Source organism: Hippocampus bargibanti, linkage group LG18, assembly GCF_051943395.1.
Source record: "Hippocampus bargibanti isolate YZ-2025 linkage group LG18, ASM5194339v1, whole genome shotgun sequence".
Classification (NCBI taxonomy): domain Eukaryota; kingdom Metazoa; phylum Chordata; class Actinopteri; order Syngnathiformes; family Syngnathidae; genus Hippocampus; species Hippocampus bargibanti.
In genome coordinates this window covers 2675236-2694203 of record NC_142751.1, presented here as the reverse complement: position 1 = coordinate 2694203, position 18968 = coordinate 2675236, and the positions used below count along the sequence as shown (strand labels likewise).

General features: G+C 42.3%; 1 protein-coding gene, 1 long non-coding RNA gene and 1 pseudogene across 9 annotated transcripts in view; 2 read left to right on the top strand and 1 right to left on the bottom strand.

Annotated features, from left to right (window-relative positions):
* The window catches only part of galt (galactose-1-phosphate uridylyltransferase), a 57895-nt gene that overhangs the window by 19537 nt on the left and 19390 nt on the right, over positions 1–18968 (top strand). For all 8 annotated transcript variants that reach the window (XR_016118350.1, XR_016118347.1, XR_016118348.1 and 5 more), the window contains exons 6-7: positions 14253–14309; positions 14799–14921. Coding sequence is in view for 4 of the 8 variants with exons in the window: in XM_089021214.1 (XP_088877340.1) it covers positions 14253–14309; positions 14799–14921 (180 nt within the window). In the remaining 4 variants the exon portion in view is untranslated. The remainder of the gene's footprint in view (positions 1–14252; positions 14310–14798; positions 14922–18968) is intronic.
* On the top strand, positions 2184–3786 carry LOC148884216 (uncharacterized). Its single transcript, XR_016118290.1, has 2 exons — positions 2184–3280; positions 3397–3786. It is a non-coding gene; the product is annotated as an uncharacterized LOC148884216 (long non-coding RNA).
* LOC148884215 (uncharacterized) lies at positions 4908–5960 on the bottom strand (annotated as a pseudogene).

Here is an 18968-nt window from a genome sequence, read left to right as displayed (position 1 = left end):
TATCTGATAGAACATATCTTGTCACCTCTTAAAACATTTTTATCTTCTTTTTCAATTTGTGCCCTTTCAATTCTGTCAATTCTTTGGTGAACAGCTTGTCGCGCTTGAATGTTTGTCATCCTCCCCTTCTTGTGATTTATGCCTACATGAGGAGTCCCTCACACATTGATTAGAGTATGTTGTTAACAAACGCTGTGTAAATTCTTCTTTTCTTAATTCAATCACTACCCTCAACCCTCACGACAGTGTTTACAATAATGCTAAACCTTATATCACATTTTTGGTGAGCTCAGGTATTCTTGCCTACAGGTTTAACCCATCAACTCCTTATTTCTAATCTAATTCCGTTCAGTCTAGATGTATGCACGTATTATATCGTCGACACAGCTCACCTTTTATTTCCAGAACCATCAGTACTCACCACTCGAGAACAAATGCTATCTCACAACTGCCTCAAAACAAAACGTATGCGGAAAAAGTGGTCAACACCGCTTCTCTCTATCACCTGTGATTGAAAGGGGAAAAAATGCAACAAGTTAATTTGTTGCGTCACACGTGTGTATGATTTTGAAGTGCGCCTTTCAACCCTTTCATGTCTTTCAATTCCTTGATCTCCTTGAAAATGGTATAAAAGGAGCTGTCGCGGGACAGAGAGATTGGGCGAATCACGGGGCAGAATCACATCAGACTCATCTTGGACTCAGACCCAGACAGACAAACCGCTCGCAGAGACCTGCTCAGCATCGCACGGAGTTTCACAGCACGACTTGCTCGACTCCACGCTACGATCAAGCTCTGCGCATCATCTGCCTGGATGATCTGACAACGAACCTACTTAGAAATAAAGAGAAACATCAAACTCTTTAAATTCAAACCTCAAAACATCATTGTTTTTAAACTTTCACATTACCAAAGCATCCCGCCCTCACATTTCTTCCCACTGAGGCAATGATGAATAATAGACCTTGTCTTTTTGCTATATTAGCTGCCCAAGCGAGGCAGTCAAAAATCAACAGTACACAAAACATTCCAGATTAAACGAGCAAAATAACATGCCTTCCCGCATACCCAAAAATAATTTCTAGCAGAAACAAGTGTGTTGTCAACTTTTTATACATTCGGGGCGCCCCTAAATACTGCATGAGATCTGCGGGCCGAAACACGCATCGCGCTACCTTTTTCTTGTCTGGTCTTCCATCTATTTTTATTTCGATCTCGTAAATATTTACTTGAACAAACAGTGTCGATCCATCAACGCCTATATCAACCAATTGTTTTTTTCAACAAATTCTTCTTCATCGAGGCATACTGGCAACTAATTTGATTTAACTCATGTTAGTGCCTCGACTTCACTGTACTTGACATGAAATCGCAATCTCGTTCCGGCGTGTTTTTTCGAAATAAAATATTTAGGTGCCGGCGCCAAATTAAATTTTCATTAATACTATCGAAGCAGAGCGAATTATTAGCGTTCAATTTTCGCCACATCCCCCTTTTCTCTCTCTCTCTCTCTCTCTCTCTCTCTCTCTCTCTCTCTCTCTCTCTCTCTCTCTCTCTCTCTTTTTTTTTTTTTTTTTTTTATTGCTTCTATGAATTTGGTCCAGGTCTTCACCGCATAGGGCGGACTCTATAACTGCGTTCGTTCAGTAGGACAGCAATTCAAATTTACATTTGTGGTTTCTCCTTCTTCAACCCCCGATCGGGTGAAGAGAACTTGCAGATTGCATCCACAAAAGTCTGCTGTTTGAATCCCACTGTATATTATATGAATTACGACACGTTATCGCAATTCCAATCACACTCAGATGCGCTGACGGGTCGAAACATCCCGCGCGCGACAGACACAGTGAAGCTCGCAAGCTTTACTCACAGAGACGCATGCTCACACATTGACTCACACAGGCGCACGGACACAAAGAGACAATGATGATCAGACCTTGTGTACCCAAAAACTAAGCTCAATTCAGCACTCTCACTACCACATAAACTAGCTTAATTTTTTTCGAGGCTTTTTATTCTTCCAGACCTTCAAAAGGCTGTATTATCTAATAGGCTTGTACTATCCAAAATCTTCCAAGACCCATATATATATATATATATATATATATATATATATATATATATATATATATATATATATATATATATATATATATATATATATATATACTGTAAACCCGAACAGTACTACTGACTTAAAGTAATTGAGGTCAGTCAACTCAAAATCCGATTTTTTTTTGTTTCAAAAACTCAAACGTTTTGAGTTTTTGAATGAGTCTTGCGTTTTTAATGCAGTAGATCAATACTTTTGAGTTCATGGCAATCGTTTACTCAAACATTTTGAGTTCACGGCAGGAAGCTGCGTGATGACGTCACTGCGTGCTCTCATAGGACGCCATTTGAATTCTCAACGGCTGAATCTGGCAGAGACCGACTGATTATTTATTTTAAATTAGGGTGGAAAGACAAACAATCGTATTTAATATACTATATATGTATATTACAAGGACCCAGCGTGTCAATGCTGTAGTCGCTCCACAGGAAAGGAATATTTTGGAAAGTCCGTTTGGGGCATTATATCCACCGCTCGAGCCAAGGACTTCTCCTAATGTTACGAGCTCTTCTGTGGTAAGTAGGAATGTTTCTTAAACGTCTCTTTTTTGTTGAAAGACACAGCAGGGTTATTAGGAGAATTGTACCGCGAAGGTTTGTTTGGGTGGTGGTGGAGTAATATCACGGGGTGTTGCGAGTTATGTTTGTGTCCGCGAAGGTTCGAGAATAATAGTCAAATGGGTGTTAAATTAAGTTTTATATGAACTTCAAAAGTTATAAGGGTCACCCGAAATCCACCACACAGATGCTGCAACGCCAGCAGGTTGGTGCTTTGAGTTAACTTTGTTTTAAACGGCAGCACAATAAAGTCATGCTAATTCAACGTGCAACAGTTGTGCTGCCGTTTTAAGAAGGCACTAAGTAAATATAATGCTAGCCAAATGAAATGTCACTCTGTATAATTGGTGTAGTTTTAAATGGTCATTCATGTGTAAACAAAACTTTTTAAATGTATTTTTGAAACTGCAAACACCATTTTTCAAACTGCAAACACCTGACTGGCTTGATGTCATCATTTAATCTGGTAAATTAGATTATGTATTCAATTTAAAAAGTAAACATGGATCAAGGTGTTTTATTAAATTAAATGATTACATTTGTTGTCTGTTTTTTCTATTCAAACTTTTAGCCCCAGGGTGGAAATTGAGTAACACCACCATTATCTAAGGTATGTTTACATTTTTATTAATGCTACATGATTAATTACCCGAATCATATTAAAAATAATACATGTATGTATTTTTTATATTGAACAGAATTGTACCTAAATTTAATTCTCCATAGGTCTCCATAGGCCACTGTCTTGGGTTTGAGATGCTGAAGACAAGTACTGCAATGTTAAGCTCCTGTCGCTTTCCCCAAATTAAAACTTGGCTTTTATCTCCTCTTGCTTTTGATAAAGAACAGCATGATATACACGAGACACAGTCTGGCCCTTCGTGCTCTCCATGCATACCTACGAGAAGATGACTCACAGTTCTTCAAAACATGCAATGTATGTATTGCCTGACTTAACACAAATGTCTATTAATGTATTTGCAGTGGGAAGAGGATCCAGACATTGAAAACATTCCTGTCGCACTTCTCTCCGTGATAACTGACAACTATCTTGTTTAACCCCAACAGCATTTCTGTTGTGATAGAAGATGGCATTATTGTGAGATGTCTCCCCAGGTTGGCTGATACACACCTCCTCTTGTTTGGTTTAATGTATGCACTGCATTTAGATTCTCCCAAAAAATTAATCCACACATTCACCTTCATTCAGAAAACACTGCTGTGTCTTGATGAAAACAGACCACTCAAACCACACCTGGTAAGTTTAAAAAATGCTTTGTTCCGCAATATTGAAGGCACCAGTGCCTCCAATATTACGGAACAAAGCAACACTGGATAAGTAATTTCATAGTTTTACTCTGCTTTGTTCTGCTAAACATTGATGTACTGTTTGTGACTGATTTTCTATTCATAAATTGATGTGTAAACCTGGATTTCACCAAAATGTCTTTTTTCATTTCATGAATACTGTTTGTTTTTTGTAGGTTTTACTTTGATTTGCACCTTATAACGAGTACATTGAAATGTATTCTCTTGTATTTATTCAAGTATATGCTTGTCAGAGAATTTATGTTTTAACAGAACAGCAGAGTATAATTTGTTGTTTTTTTCTGTTTTGTTTTGTTGTTGTGTTTATTTCACATCTTTATCACGATGTTGTGTTAATTACTAAAAAAGAACTGCTCAGGGGTTTATTTGTTGTTTTGGTTCGTGGACATGCTGTGCATTTGGTACTGTTATCATGAATGTTTTATCAAAGGTAGTTTTAAACCTTAATAAAAAAATGTGCACTAAACAGACGTGAGGTGGGTTTTTGTTTTTAGACATAAAAGGCAAATGTAAGTACAGTATACATGAATATTTTTTTTCAGGTAACATAAATTTGAGTTGGTTACGCTAAATATGAAACCTAATTTTAACTTAAAAATTAAGATAACAAGAAAACATTAGAGTAAACTGAAAGTACATCTTTTAAGTTCATTCAAACTCATAACATTTAAGTTCAGTCAAAGTCATAAAATTAATTTCCACTACTCAAAAATTTTGAGTAAACTGTACTCAAAAATGTTGACGTAATCAGTTGCCATAAAAATTTTGAGTACTTTCAACTTGTTGGGTTTTACAGTGTATATATATATATATATATATATATATATATATATATATATATATATATATATATATATATATATATATATATATATATATATATATATATTATGTATTATAGTATGCAGTTATATGTTGGATTGCTCAGGTGCCTCTTTGCACAACCTACACCTTGGATCTTACCTGGTGTGGTATATCTGTGCCTCTATGGTTCTGGTGTTCAGGGTGGTTCTGGTGTTCAGGGCCTGCTCTTGAGCAGCCAAGATGAGTGCCTCTTTAGTGTCCTTTAGGCCAGGCCTCTCGAGCCACTTATAGGACTGATTGAGATGAGTCACAATGGTTCGGTGGTACATCCCGTGTAGGGGCTTTTCCTCCCACGATTGTCCCTCTTCCAGCACCTCATCCTCTGTTCCCCATTGTCTGAGACATTCTCTGAGTACATCATCCGTTGGAGCCTTCTCTTTGATGTATTCATTGACCTTGGATGTTTCATGCTGGACAGTGGCTCTCACACTCACTAGTCCCCGGCCTCCTTCCTTACGGCTTGTGTACAGTCTCAGGGTGCTGGACTTGGGATGGAGCCCTCCATGCATGGTGAGGCGTTTTCAGGTCTTAATATCCGTGATCTGAATCTCTTCCTTTGGCCACCTTATTATTCCTGCAGGGTATCTGATCACTGGCAGGGCATAGCTGTTTATTGCCTGGGTCTTGTTCTTGGCATTGACCTGGCTTCTTAGGACTTGCCTCACCCGCTGGAAGTATTTGGTCGCAGCCGCTTTCCTTGTTGCTAGTTAGTTTGCTACCTTGCCCCTCTTAGTCAGCATCCGACTACATTTCTCCAGGCCGAATGACATCCAGATGTCACTGCTGTAGATCCTGGTTGTGTGGATCAGGGAGTCTATGTCCCTTTCGCTCTTAGCATACAGCTTTATGTCATCCTTGTAGAGAAGGTGACTGATTGTAGCTCCATTTCTGAGGCGGTATCCATAGCCTGTCTTGGCGATTATTTGGCTGAGGGGGTTCAGTCCTATGCAGAACAGCAGTGGGGAGAGTGCATCACCTTGGTATATGCCACATTTGATGGGCATTTGCGTTAGTGGCTTGCCATTGGCTTCAAGTGTGGTTTTCCACATCCTCATCGACTTTGCAACATAGGCTCTCAGGGTCCTGTTGACCTTATACAACTCCAACCATTCAGTGATCCATGTGTGTGGCATCGAGTCATATGCTTTCTTGTAAATAATCCAGGCTGTGCACAGGTTGGTATGTCGAGACCTGCAGTCTTGTATGACTGTTCTGTCAACCAGCAGCTGATGTTTGGCAATATCCTACAAACGTGCTTTGCTCATGTATTGATCCATGTGTCCACTTATCTTAGCCGCAATGATGCCTGACATGAGCTGTTGTGGAGAGACAGGTTATTGGTCGATAGTTGGAAGGAACTGCACCGTTTGAGGATCAGGATTGTTCACCCTTCGGTTAGCCATTTTGGGTGAGTCCCATCCATCAGCAGCTGGTTAATTTGTGCTGCTAGGCGCTCGTGGAGTGCTGTGAGTTTCTTTAGCCAGTAGGTGTGGACCGTATGCGGGCCTGGTGCCGTCCAGTTTTTCATACCTGCGACTCTTTCTTGTATGTCTGCCGCTGTTATGGTAACTGGGTTCTGTTCAGGGAGGTTGCTCTGCTCCCACTTTTGCAGGTTTCGTATACCTCGAGGCGACACACAATTCCGAGGTGAAGGGCCCCAGGCTGCCACATCACAGGAAGAGGTTCAACCAGAGATTGGGAGGCAAGCCCCAATGAATAATGAGATTGGGAAGCCAGCCCCAATAAATGAAATACTGAGCGAGGCAGCAAATGACCTGAGAGATAAGATCATGGCAAGAATGAAAACTGGGCAACGAAGGCACCGATTACAACGGCTATGTGAAGTACCACCTGAAAGTCTCATGGAAACTGTGAATGCAGCACTGAGAACGATCCCGACCGGAACGATCACGGAAACCAATGAGCTGATATACACCTCAGCATCAGTGATCCTAGACATGCTTGGCTACAAGAGCAACCATGAGAGCCACGAGATTCATTACCCACCATGGAAAAGACGGTTGGAGGCCAAGATCAAGGCGGCTCGGAAAGATGTGAGTCAATTGACGGAGACCCAGAGAGGTGTGAATAAAAGGCCAATACCCAAGAGGTACATGCAGATAACCATACCTGAAGCACTCGAAACTGCCAAACAAAGGCTCCAGGCCTTGGCCAGTCGCCTAAAGAGGTACACGAAAGAGAATGAGGCCAGAAGAATAAACAGGCTGTTCGCAACACAACCTGCGAAAGTGTACGCTCAGTGGCAGGGTTCTAACAGCAGAGCAGACCCTCCAAGGCTGGAAACTGAAAGATACTGGAAAGGCATATGGGAGAAGGAGGTCGCACATAACAGCAGTGCACAATGGCTGGTGACTCTGAAAGAGGAGCACAGCAACCTCCCTGAACAGAACCCAGTTACCATCACAGCGGCAGATATTCAAGGAAGAGTCTCAGGTATGAAAAACTGGACGGCACCAGGCCCGGATATGGTCCACACCTACTGGCTAAAGAAACTCACAGCTCTCCACGAGCGCCTAGCAGCACAAATGAACCAGCTGCTGATGGATGGGACTCACCCAGGATGGCTAACCGAAGGGCGAACAATCCTGATCATGAAGGATTCCTCAAAGGGTGCAGTTCCTTCCAACTATCGGCCAATAACCTGTCTCTCCACAACATGGAAGCTCATGTCAGGCATCATTGCGGCTAAGATAAGTGGACACATGGATCAATACATGAGCAAAGCACAGAAAGGCATTAGTAGAGATACGAGAGGTGCCAAACATCAGCTGCTGGTTGACAGAACAGTCGCTCAAGACTGCAGGTCCCGACATACCAACCTGTGCACAGCCTGGATTGATTACAAGAAAGCATATGACTCGATGCCACACACATGGATCAATGAATGCTTGGAGTTGTATAAGGTCAACAGGACCCTGAGAGCCTTCGTTGCAAACTCGATGAGGATGTGGAAAACCACACTTGAAGCCAATGGCAAGCCACTAACGCAAGTGTCCATCAAATGTGGCATATACCAAGGTGATGCACTCTCCCCACTGCTGTTCTGCATAGGACTGAACCCCCTCAGCCAGATAATCGCCAAGACAGGCTATGGATACTGCCTCAGAAATGGAGCTACGATCAGTCACCTCCTCTACATGGATGACATCAAGCTGTATGCTAAGAGCGAAAGGGACATAGACTCCCTGATCCACACAACCAGGATCTACAGCAGTGATATCGGAATGTCATTCGGGCTGGAGAAATGTAGTCGGATGGTGACTAAGAGGGGCAAGGTAGTCCACACTGAAGGGGTCTCACTCACTGAAGGAACAATAGCAGACATTGAAAACAGCTACAAGTACCTCGGTATAACACAGGCCAATGGCAACCTCGAATTAGCAACAAGGAAAGCGGCTACGACCAAATACCTCCAGCGGGTGAGGCAAGTCCTCAGAAGCCAGCTCAATGGCAAGAACAAGACCCGGGCAATAAACAGCTATGCCCTGCCGGTGATCAGATACCCTGCAGGAATAATAAGGTGGCCAAAGGAAGAGATTCAGACCACGGATGTTAAGACCCGAAAACTCCTCACCATGCACGGAGGGTTCCATCCCAAGTCCAGCACCCTGAGACTGTACACAAGCCGTAAGGAAGGAGGCCGGGGACTAGTGAGTGTGAGAGCCACAGTCCAGGATGAAACATCCAAGCTCCATGAATACATCAAAGAGAAGGCTCCAACGGATGATGTACTCAGAGAATGTCTCAGTCAATGGGGAACAGAGGATGAGGTGCTGGAAGAGGGAAAATCATGGGAGGAAAAGCCCCTACACGGGATGTACCACCGAACCATAGCAGAAGTGGCTGATCTCAAGAAGTCCTATCAGTGGCTTGAGAGGGCTGGCCTAAAGGACAGCACAGAGGCACTCATCCTGGCTGCCCAAGAGCAGGCCCTGAACACCAGAGCCATAGAGGCAGGGATATACCACACCAGACAAGACCCAAGGTGTAGGTTGTGCAAAGAGGCACCTGAGACAATCCAACACGTAACTGCAGGGTGTAAGATGCTGGCAGGGAAAGCCTACATGGAGCGCCATAACCAGGTGGCTGGCATAGTCTACCGAAACATCTGTGCGGAGTATGGACTGGAAACCCCAAGGTCAAAATGGGAAACACCTCCCAAGGTGGTGGAGAATGACCGAGCAAAAATCCTGTGGGACTTCCAGATACAGACTGACAAGATGGTAATGGCCAACCAACCAGATATCGTGGTAATAGATAAAGGGGAAAGGAAAGCCGTTGTCGTGGATGTAGCGGTCCCGAGTGATGGGAACATCAGAAAGAAGGAACATGAGAAAATCGAGAAATACCAAGGGCTCAGAGAGGAGCTGGAGAGAGCCTGGAAGGTAAAGGTGACAGTCGTGCCTGTGGTGGTCGGAGTACTTGGGGCAGTGACCCCCAAACTCGACGAGTGGTTGCAACAGATCCCGGGAACAACATCGGATATCTCGGTCCAGAAAAGCGCAGTGCTGGGAACAGCACGGATACTGCGCAGAACCCTCAAGCTTCCTGGCCTCTGGTAGAGGACCCGAGCTGAAATGGGGACAGACACCACCCATGGTGGGTGAGACGAGGATTTTTTTTTTTTTTATATATTATGTGTTATACTGTGCTGCAGTTATGTGTTGGATTGTCTCAGGTGCCTCTTTGCACAACCTACACCTTGGATCTTGCCTGGTGTGGTATATCTGTGCCTCTATGGTTCTGGTGTTCAGGGTGGTTCTGGTGTTCAGGGCCTGCTCTTGAGCAGCCAAGATGAGTGCCTCTTTAGTGTCCTTTAGGCCAGGCCTCTCGAGCCACTTATAGGACTGATTGAGATCAGTCACTTCAGTTATGGTTCGGTGGTACATCCCGTGTAGGGGCTTTTCCTCCCACGATTGTCCCTCTTCCAGCACCTCATCCTCTGTTCCCCATTGTCTGAGACATTCTCTGAGTACATCATCCGTTGGAGCCTTCTCTTTGATGTATTCATTGACCTTGGATGTTTCATGCTGGACAGTGGCTCTCACACTCACTAGTCCCCGGCCTCCTTCCTTACGGCTTGTGTACAGTCTCAGGGTGCTGGACTTGGGATGGAGCCCTCCATGCATGGTGAGGCGTTTTCAGGTCTTAATATCCGTGATCTGAATCTCTTCCTTTGGCCACCTTATTATTCCTGCAGGTTAAATGATCACTGGCAGGGCAGAGCTGTTTATTGCCTGGGTCTTGTTCTTGGCATTGACCTGGCTTCTTAGGACTTGCCTCACCCGCTGGAAGTATTTGGTCGCAGCCGCTTTCCTTGTTGCTAGTTAGTTTGCTACCTTGCCCCTCTTAGTCAGCATCCGACTACATTTCTCCAGGCCGAATGACATCCAGATGTCACTGCTGTAGATCCTGGTTGTGTGGATCAGGGAGTCTATGTCCCTTTCGCTCTTAGCATACAGCTTTATGTCATCCATGTAGAGAAGGTGACTGATTGTAGCTCCATTTCTGAGGCGGTATCCATAGCCTGTCTTGGCGATTATTTGGCTGAGGGGCTTCAGTCCTATGCAGAACAGCAGTGGGGAGAGTGCATCACCTTGGTATATGCCACATTTGATGGGCATTTGCGTTAGTGGCTTGCCATTGGCTTCAAGTGTGGTTTTCCACATCCTCATCGACTTTGCAACATAGGCTCTCAGGGTCCTGTTGACCTTATACAACTCCAACCATTCAGTGATCCATGTGTGTGGTATCGAGTCATATGCTTTCTTGTAAATAATCCAGGCTGTGCACAGGTTGGTATGTCGAGACCTGCAGTCTTGTATGACTGTTCTGTCAACCAGCAGCTGATGTTTGGCACCTCGAGTATCTCTACCAATGCCTTTCTGTGCTTTGCTCATGTATTGATCCATGTGTCCACTTATCTTAGCCGCAATGATGCCTGACATGAGCTGTTGTGGAGAGACAGGTTATTGGTCGATAGTTGGAAGGAACTGCACCGTTTGAGGATCAGGATTGTTCACCCTTCGGTTAGCCATTTTGGGTGAGTCCCATCCATCAGCAGCTGGTTAATTTGTGCTGCTAGGCGCTCGTGGAGTGCTGTGAGTTTCTTTAGCCAGTAGGTGTGGACCGTATGCGGGCCTGGTGCCGTCCAGTTTTTCATACCTGCGACTCTTTCTTGTATGTCTGCCGCTGTTATGGTAACTGGGTTCTGTTCAGGGAGGTTGCTCTGCTCCTTTTTCAGAGTCACCAGCCATTGTGCACTGCTGTTTTGTGTGACCTCCTTCTCCCATATGCCTTTCCAGTATCTTTCAGTTTCCAACCTTGGAGGGTCTGCTCTGCTTTTAGAACCCTGCCACTGAGCGTACACTTTTGCAGGTTTCGTATACCTCGAGGCGACTGGACAAGGCCTGGAGCCTTTGTTTGGCAGTTTCGAGTGCTTCGGGTATTTTATATATATATATATATATATATATATATATACAGTAAAGTCTCGTTATATCGATATTCAAGGGAGTCCGAAAAAATATCGATATAACCGGGACTATCGATATATCCGACCCTGTTTGCATGTAATTTTCTCAGTGCGTGCATAGAAATAGTATCGATATAACCGGGACTATCGATATATCCGATATCGATATAACGAGACTTTACTGTGTGTATATATATATATATATATATATATATATATATATATATATATATATATATATATATATATATATATATATGCATTCTCGTTATATCGATATCGAATATATCGATAGTCCCGGTATATCCCGATATACCCAATATCGATATAACGAGACTTTACTGTATATATATATATATATATATATATATATTGTGATGTCACGAGAGGCTGTGTCCTGGAGGGCAAATACATCCCCCTAAGATGGCTCCACCCAGAGAGAGTCTTGGCCCCACCTGGTGGAAGGCAGCAATTAAACCCACACACCTGCAGCTGATCAGGACTTGATTGGAAAGTAGGGCTCTTAAGGCAGAGAGCCTCTGAGTGTGGAGCTTGGGGAAAGACAAGCTCGATTGCTGTGCTCTGTGGAGAAGTTGATTGCTGCGTGGAACTCATTGCCAGTTGGGACCACACGACTGGACACTGGATTTGAACCTAGCTAAGGTGGCTAGGCTACATGACGAGGACGTCAAGAGGAGTGAGGCCTAGAGACTCCTGTAACGAACTCCGTCTTCAGTTTTACCTCAGAAGAGACTTTATTTGGATTTAAGTAGCAGAAGAGACTTTATTTGGATTTAAGTATCAGAAGAGACTTTATTGGAAGAGACACTATTCAAACCTTTGTTGCTTGTGAATTCCCCCTGGAACCCTTGATTAAACCCTTTTGTTTGTATCCAAACCTGTCGTCCATTGCACTTCTTGTCCCGTCCCGCTGAGAGCTAGCCTCTCATGATATCACAATATATATATATATATATATATATATATATATATATATATATATATCAGAATCAGAATCATCTTTATTGCCAAGTATGTAGAACACACAAGGAATTTGTTTCCGGTCGAACACGCTGCACTAGTATCGTCGTCAAAAAAAAAAACTGCTAAGTGGCACTATACAGTTCCATTTTGGCTACTGTTGAAAGAGTTCAAAGAGTTAATGGCTTGGGGGAAGAAGCTGTTTAAATTTCTGCTGGATTTGGTGCGCATGGATCGGTAGCGCCTGCCTGAGGGGAGTAGCTGGAAAAGATGGTGGGCAGGGTGAGGAGGGTCCAGTAGGATTTACCGCGCCCTAGTTTGGATTCTTGCAGTGTGCAAGTCCTCGAGAGTGGGTAGGGCGGTGCCAATGATTTTTTCCGCTGTCCTAACTGTCCGTTGAAGTCGGATTTTGTCCATTTTTTATGCCGGCACCGAACCTGACACAACCCTCTGTATTTATCCGGGCTTGGGACCGGTAGAAGATGACAGTATACAGTAAAGTCTCGTTATATCGATATTCTCGGGAGTTACAAAAAATGTCGATATAACCGTACTGTCGATATATCCGTCCTGCGCCGAACTGCATTAACAAAAGCTGCCAAAAGAGGGCATCCAAGCGCCATATAAGAAGCGGAGCTGGCTATGAGCTCGCCATTTTGTGCCTTTTTTTTCAGGCGAGAGATGTTGCCCCAATGTTGCCTCAAAATGGCACACATAATTCTTTAATCGATTGCAAACCTGTATGCTTTCCTCTTCAGAACTACAGTATATTTGAATCATATTCATAACTGGATGTGTAACAAGAAAGCATATTATCCGAATCTGAAGCCATTGTTTGGATTCACAAGCAATGCAAGACGTCTTGTCATGAAGTCATTTTTATTGGTGTTTTGCATTTGAATAAAAAGCGACATCGGTTGTCCTTTAATACACAGTATGGAATGTATGGTAATTTTCAAAATCATCACGCTTCAGCAGACAAAACAAGAAACATTGTTGCAAAAAACGATTGCATTCATCTACAGTACAGTGGGCATGTACATAACACAACAGGGAAACTGCAACGCTTACATATTACTGTATCTGTGTGCAATTTAAAAAAGTCATCAATCTTCTTCTGCTTCCCATTTTTACCTTTTAACACAAACACTTCAATCTCGTCTGCTACACACGAGCTAGCGTCTGAAAATGAAAATGGCTCTGCTACACGGGAGCTGGTCACGTAACAAACTCACGTGACCAGGTCACGTGACCAAGTCGACCAATGGCGCGACCGATGGCGTGTATCGATATAAACATAGCAAAATGGCCGGCGGGAGATGAAAAAGAGCACCGCAGTAACCGGATTATCGGAAAAACCACGAATCGTACTAAACGGAACTAATTATACATAAAAAGACTAAAATGTGCACGGGAAATGAAAATAGTGTCGTAATAAGCAGTATTATCAATATAAATGATATCAATATAACGAGACTTTACTGTATATATCCGATGTAAAAGCTGGGCCAAAACAAACATGCGTATCATACCTCTGAAGATGGAGGTTACTGATTCGCTGTGGCGAACCCTTGAAGGGAAAAGCCGAAAGGAAAAGAAGAAGAAGACTATATATATATATATATATATATATATATATATATATATATATATATATATATATATATATATATATTATAATAAAAAAATATATATAAAAACTAGGTGTGAGTGTGAGAGTGACTGTTGTATGTCTTTGTGTGCCCTGCGATTGGCTGGCAACCAATTCAGGGTGTCCCCTGCCTCGTGCCCGAAGACAGCTGAGATAGGCTCCAGCAAACACCGCGACCCTAATGAGGAATAAGCGGTATGGAAAATGAGATGAGATGAGATATAAAAACTATTGCGTTGTCTGTTTTCTTTTTTTCTCCAGATCTTTGAAAATAAAGGAGCTATGATGGGTTGTTCCAATCCGCATCCCCACTGTCAGGTAGGAAAAAAAAAAAAAAAACCTCACGCACACCTCATTTGGTCAGCATGCAGGCAGCCATTTAGAACAAATGCTCCACTTTAGCAGATGTCCTTCACTGGCTGCTCAATTAATTACCTTTTACAAATAATATTTATCACAGCTGTCAATATATGAATGCTGACAATAGAGGGCAGTATGTGACTTTGGGTGAATGTAGACATATTTCTCTACCGATACTGTCTAAAACCAAAACTGCCTCATAAGTACTTACTATAATGAAAGTATAATACAAGGAAAGCTGAATTATCTATTAATTAAGTTCATTTTAGATTTGAATCACAACAGTTTACAAATACATTGCATTTAGTAATCATGTCAAAATTCATTATTGACATGCTCAACTCATTCCAAACCCTGATTACATTTTTTTTGCAGGTTCTGTCATATTTTCTTACCTTATTGACTTCCTGCCTCTTTTTTTCCCCACCTCTTCCTTCAATATCACAGGTGTGGGCAAGCAGCTTCCTCCCAAATGAGCCAGCTCTTTCCGACCGATGTCAGAGAGTGTTCTATGAAAAGTACCAAGAACCACTCCTATTGCAGTATGCCAAACAGGAAGTGGATAAAAAGGTACCGCTGGACAACATCACATTGTGAAATGGCTCCTAACCATGTCTAACATTTATGACTTTACCTGAAAAAACTACTACTACTTTCATTGTTTGTTTGGTCTTTCTACTATTTTTGAAGCAACTTATGCTCGCCATTGGTGAGACGCCGTAGGTGCGAGAGGCAGCGAGTCCAAACATGAGCAAGACCCTTAAATTAGACTCTTTATTACGCTTTAGAGGTCAGGTGACGAGCAATTTTGTGTTTTAATTGATCGAATATTTTGCATTATTTTTGACAGTGTTTGAAATAACGTCTGCCAGGATGCCCGAGGCGTGTAACTTTTACGCCGGGCGTACAACATCCAGAACCTCTCTGCCCTCGGTGGCCGACAACTTTTTACAGAAAAAAAAAACATTTTTCAAATCAAACGTTTGCTTTATTCCGATTTCTAAATATTCGTTTGGTTGTGTGTGCTGTCATTTTTTTTGGAACAACTGTGTTATAATAATAATAATAATAATAATAATAATAATAATAATAATAATACATTTCATTTCTAAGCGCCTTTCAAAACTCAAGATAAGTTTTTTTGTGGGGGAGCAGCGGCAGCAACGCGTTAACTCAACCAGGAAGTAACTCAAATAGATAGAAAGCTAGCTAGCTAGCTAATAGATAGCTAATGGATAGCTGATAGTTATCTAGCTTGCTAAATACAGACATGAATAAATATGAACAAATAAATAATGAATAATATTTGGGTGTGAGGCTCTCTCCATTTTTTATTTTTTATTTTTTATATGAGAAAGGCATCACAGTTTCAAATATATTTATGGATTTATTGATGTATTTGTTGATGTATTTATTTATTTATTTATGACACCTCTGACCAGGAGCTTCCCAAATACCTGAATGGCTACCACAAATGTTCACGCGATGAAGTTTTCCAGTTGGCGGCGCTCATCTACCGCGTCAAATTTGTGTTGCTCGCCGTGGTCCAAGGAATGCAAGTGGAAAAATCTTACTATTTATAACATTTTTATGGCCATGATGAAGCGATTCTTTGATTATTTACTTTAGTTTTCCAAACTAGTCCAGTCCATTTTTCAAGAAAATCTTTATACATCTCCCTTAATCTATGTGCCTCTCCTCCTCTGTTATTCTTTCCCACATTTGCTTCTTTTTTCCCTTCTAACGCGCACCGCTTGTTTTTCAGGCTATGAAGCATGTGATGGGGCGAGCAGATTTGCTCATTAGCATCACGCTGCGGCATCTCATCTTCAACCTGTACAAAGATTAGGAAGACATATTTTGTTCGTTTCGCACGTTTTAGTAAACAACGGCAACTTTGAGGAAGTTTTAGCAATGCATGCCATTCAAATGTTACAATACTCATATATTTTTACCGCAGTAGCTCACGCAAAAATGGATTTAAGATGAATATGAAGTGGCTCTTCAACTTCTCGTAAAAAGTTTCACACAAAAAAAAGAATGATCTCTGCCACCATTATGACCACCATGAAAATACAGTAGTATAGTAGGCCTATGTGTTTCTAAAAATCTAATGGGGATGCTGTTTTCTTTCAACATGGCAGCCACGTCATCTAAAAAGACATATTTCAGATCTCGCACATTCAATCCTTGTTATGTATTTTTTTGTGGGGGGAGGGGGGTACGGAAGTATCTGAAAATGGAAATGTAGAAAAAAAGTCTGAAAAGATTAACTCATTTGCTGCCATTCCTGAATGTATTCGGGATTTGAAAAGTGTGACTTTGAGTGCCATTCCCAAATTTGTTTTGGATTTTCTTGCAAGGTGGGCGGCCCGGTAGTCGAGTGGTTAGCACACCGGCTTCACAGTGCAAAGGTCGCCGGTTCGCGTCACGGTCCGGCCTCCCTGTGTGGAGTTTGCATGTTCTCCCCGGACCCGCGTGGGTTTTCTCCGGGTCCTCCGGTTTCCTCCCACACTCCAAAAACATGCATGGCAGGCATATGAGAGTGACTGTTGTATGTCTTTGTGTGCCCTGCGATTGGCTGGCAACCAATTCAGGGTGTCCCCCGCCTCGTGCCCGAAGACAGCTGAGATAGGCTCCAACAACCCCCGGGACCCTAATGAGGAATAAGAGGTACAGAAAATGAGATGAGATGAGATTTTCTTGCAAGGGAGTGCCTATAAAGCGCTGGTCTGACCTCTGGCAATGTTTTTCCCTTCCACGAGGGGGCAGCATTTGCCTTTTTTTTCCCATGTTAGCGCTTTGTTCCAGCTTTAACTGTTGTTAAAGTGCTATATAAATCAATATGTATGTATTTTGTTTTCTACTTCTTTCTTTCCTCTTCCTTTCATAACTTTGCTGCTGTGTTACTTCCGGGTCGAGTGAACGATGGTGCGAATGGCTGCCGCTGCTCACCCGCACAAAAAAATCCTGTGACTGTAAAGTGTCTATGAGAGTTTTGAAAGGCGCTTATAAATTAAATGTATTATTATTATTATTATTATTATTATTATTATCATCAGAATCAGAATCATCTTTATTGCCAAGTATGTAGAACACACAAGGAATTATTATTATTATTATTATTATTATTTTAGCATATTTTGTATAGCCACCCCCATTTCAAGCTCAGCTAACTCCAGACCCATATAACTTAAGAATTAATTCTTATATTAGGAATTAACTTGTTTTTTTCTGATGAAAGAAGAGAGTCTAAGGTTTTTTACGCTGCATTGAATGTTTATGTAGTCCTAAAACTCAATATTCTGTGGGTCCTGGAATTTGAGTGAAAAATGACAAAAACCCTGGCACTGGGGACACAGTTTTGCACATCGTCTGGCAGTGAATGAGTCACGAAGGACCGACTGCCATTTCGAAAGACATCTTAGAGCACAGGTGTCAAAGTCAAGGCCCTAATATTGCCAGCTGTATCATTTTATTTGTCCCGCAAAAGCCAATCAAACTTTTGAAATTCCATGCTCATCCAGCGAGCTAGCTAACTCTCGTTCTATTCAGCTAACTGTCTAACCTCTTGCTTCACAGGTGTCAAAGTCAAGGTTTGAGGGCCAAATCTGGCCCGCCACATCATTTTATTCGGCCCTCAAAAGCAAATTAAACTTGTGAAATTCCATGATGCTAACTAAAGTCCGAACCAAAATTTCAAATGGTCCCACGTAAACCACAATAACAGTCTTTTTTTACTTCAAATTTGTTAGTAATTATTTATTAATTTGTTGTGCGCTCTATATGTCATATGTGGAGGGGATGAAACATTCTCACGGCCTCCCCAAATTCATAACGGCCCTCGAGAGGGAACCAAAACTACAATGTGGCCCATGGCAAAAAACAATTTTGTCTTAGAGTAGTGAAGAATGTTAAAATGTTCCTGCTCCTGCAGCTCAAGACATGCCGATGACAGTTTAACCTGCCGAGAATTTTTTCCCTTTGAGAATTTTCTCAAGTTGTCAATGTCAAACTGTTTGGTAGTTTCGTGTAGGATTTAAGTTGAAGCCAAATCGATTGAAATCACGCTGAGGTTTTTTGACCTTTGACACCAAGCCTCCTGCTCCGATTTGCCCAAACCTAATCCTGGACTCGAGAGAGTCTGAGCACCTCACAACACTTGAGGTGTTTTCATTTGAGGAGTTGAACTTTAGCCAATGGGGTGTTTAGCGCCCTGCTGCTCCAGCTGCCTAAATAAGAAACGCTTCACTCAATGATGCCACACGTAGCCGTCATTCGACGTGATTTGGTAAAGAAAGAAAATAAGCTCTCTGATTCGTATATAACAGGTGTGAGATTTGGGCACTCACGGGGGTGACCTTGTGTGTCTGAGAGAAGGTGCATATGTGTGTGTGTGTGTGTGTGTGTGTGTGTGTGTGTGTGTGTGTGTGTGTGTGTGTGTGTGTGTGTGTGTGTGTGTGTGTGTGTGTGTGTGTGTGTGTGCGCGTGTGTGTGTGTGTGTGTGTCCCTCCTCCTATTAACTGGGGTTTGGCCACCATGTAATGGCCAAACTTTCCAAGCTAATTGAATACAACTTTTTTTTTTCTTGAGGGGTCTGGGGGTCTGATTTACTAA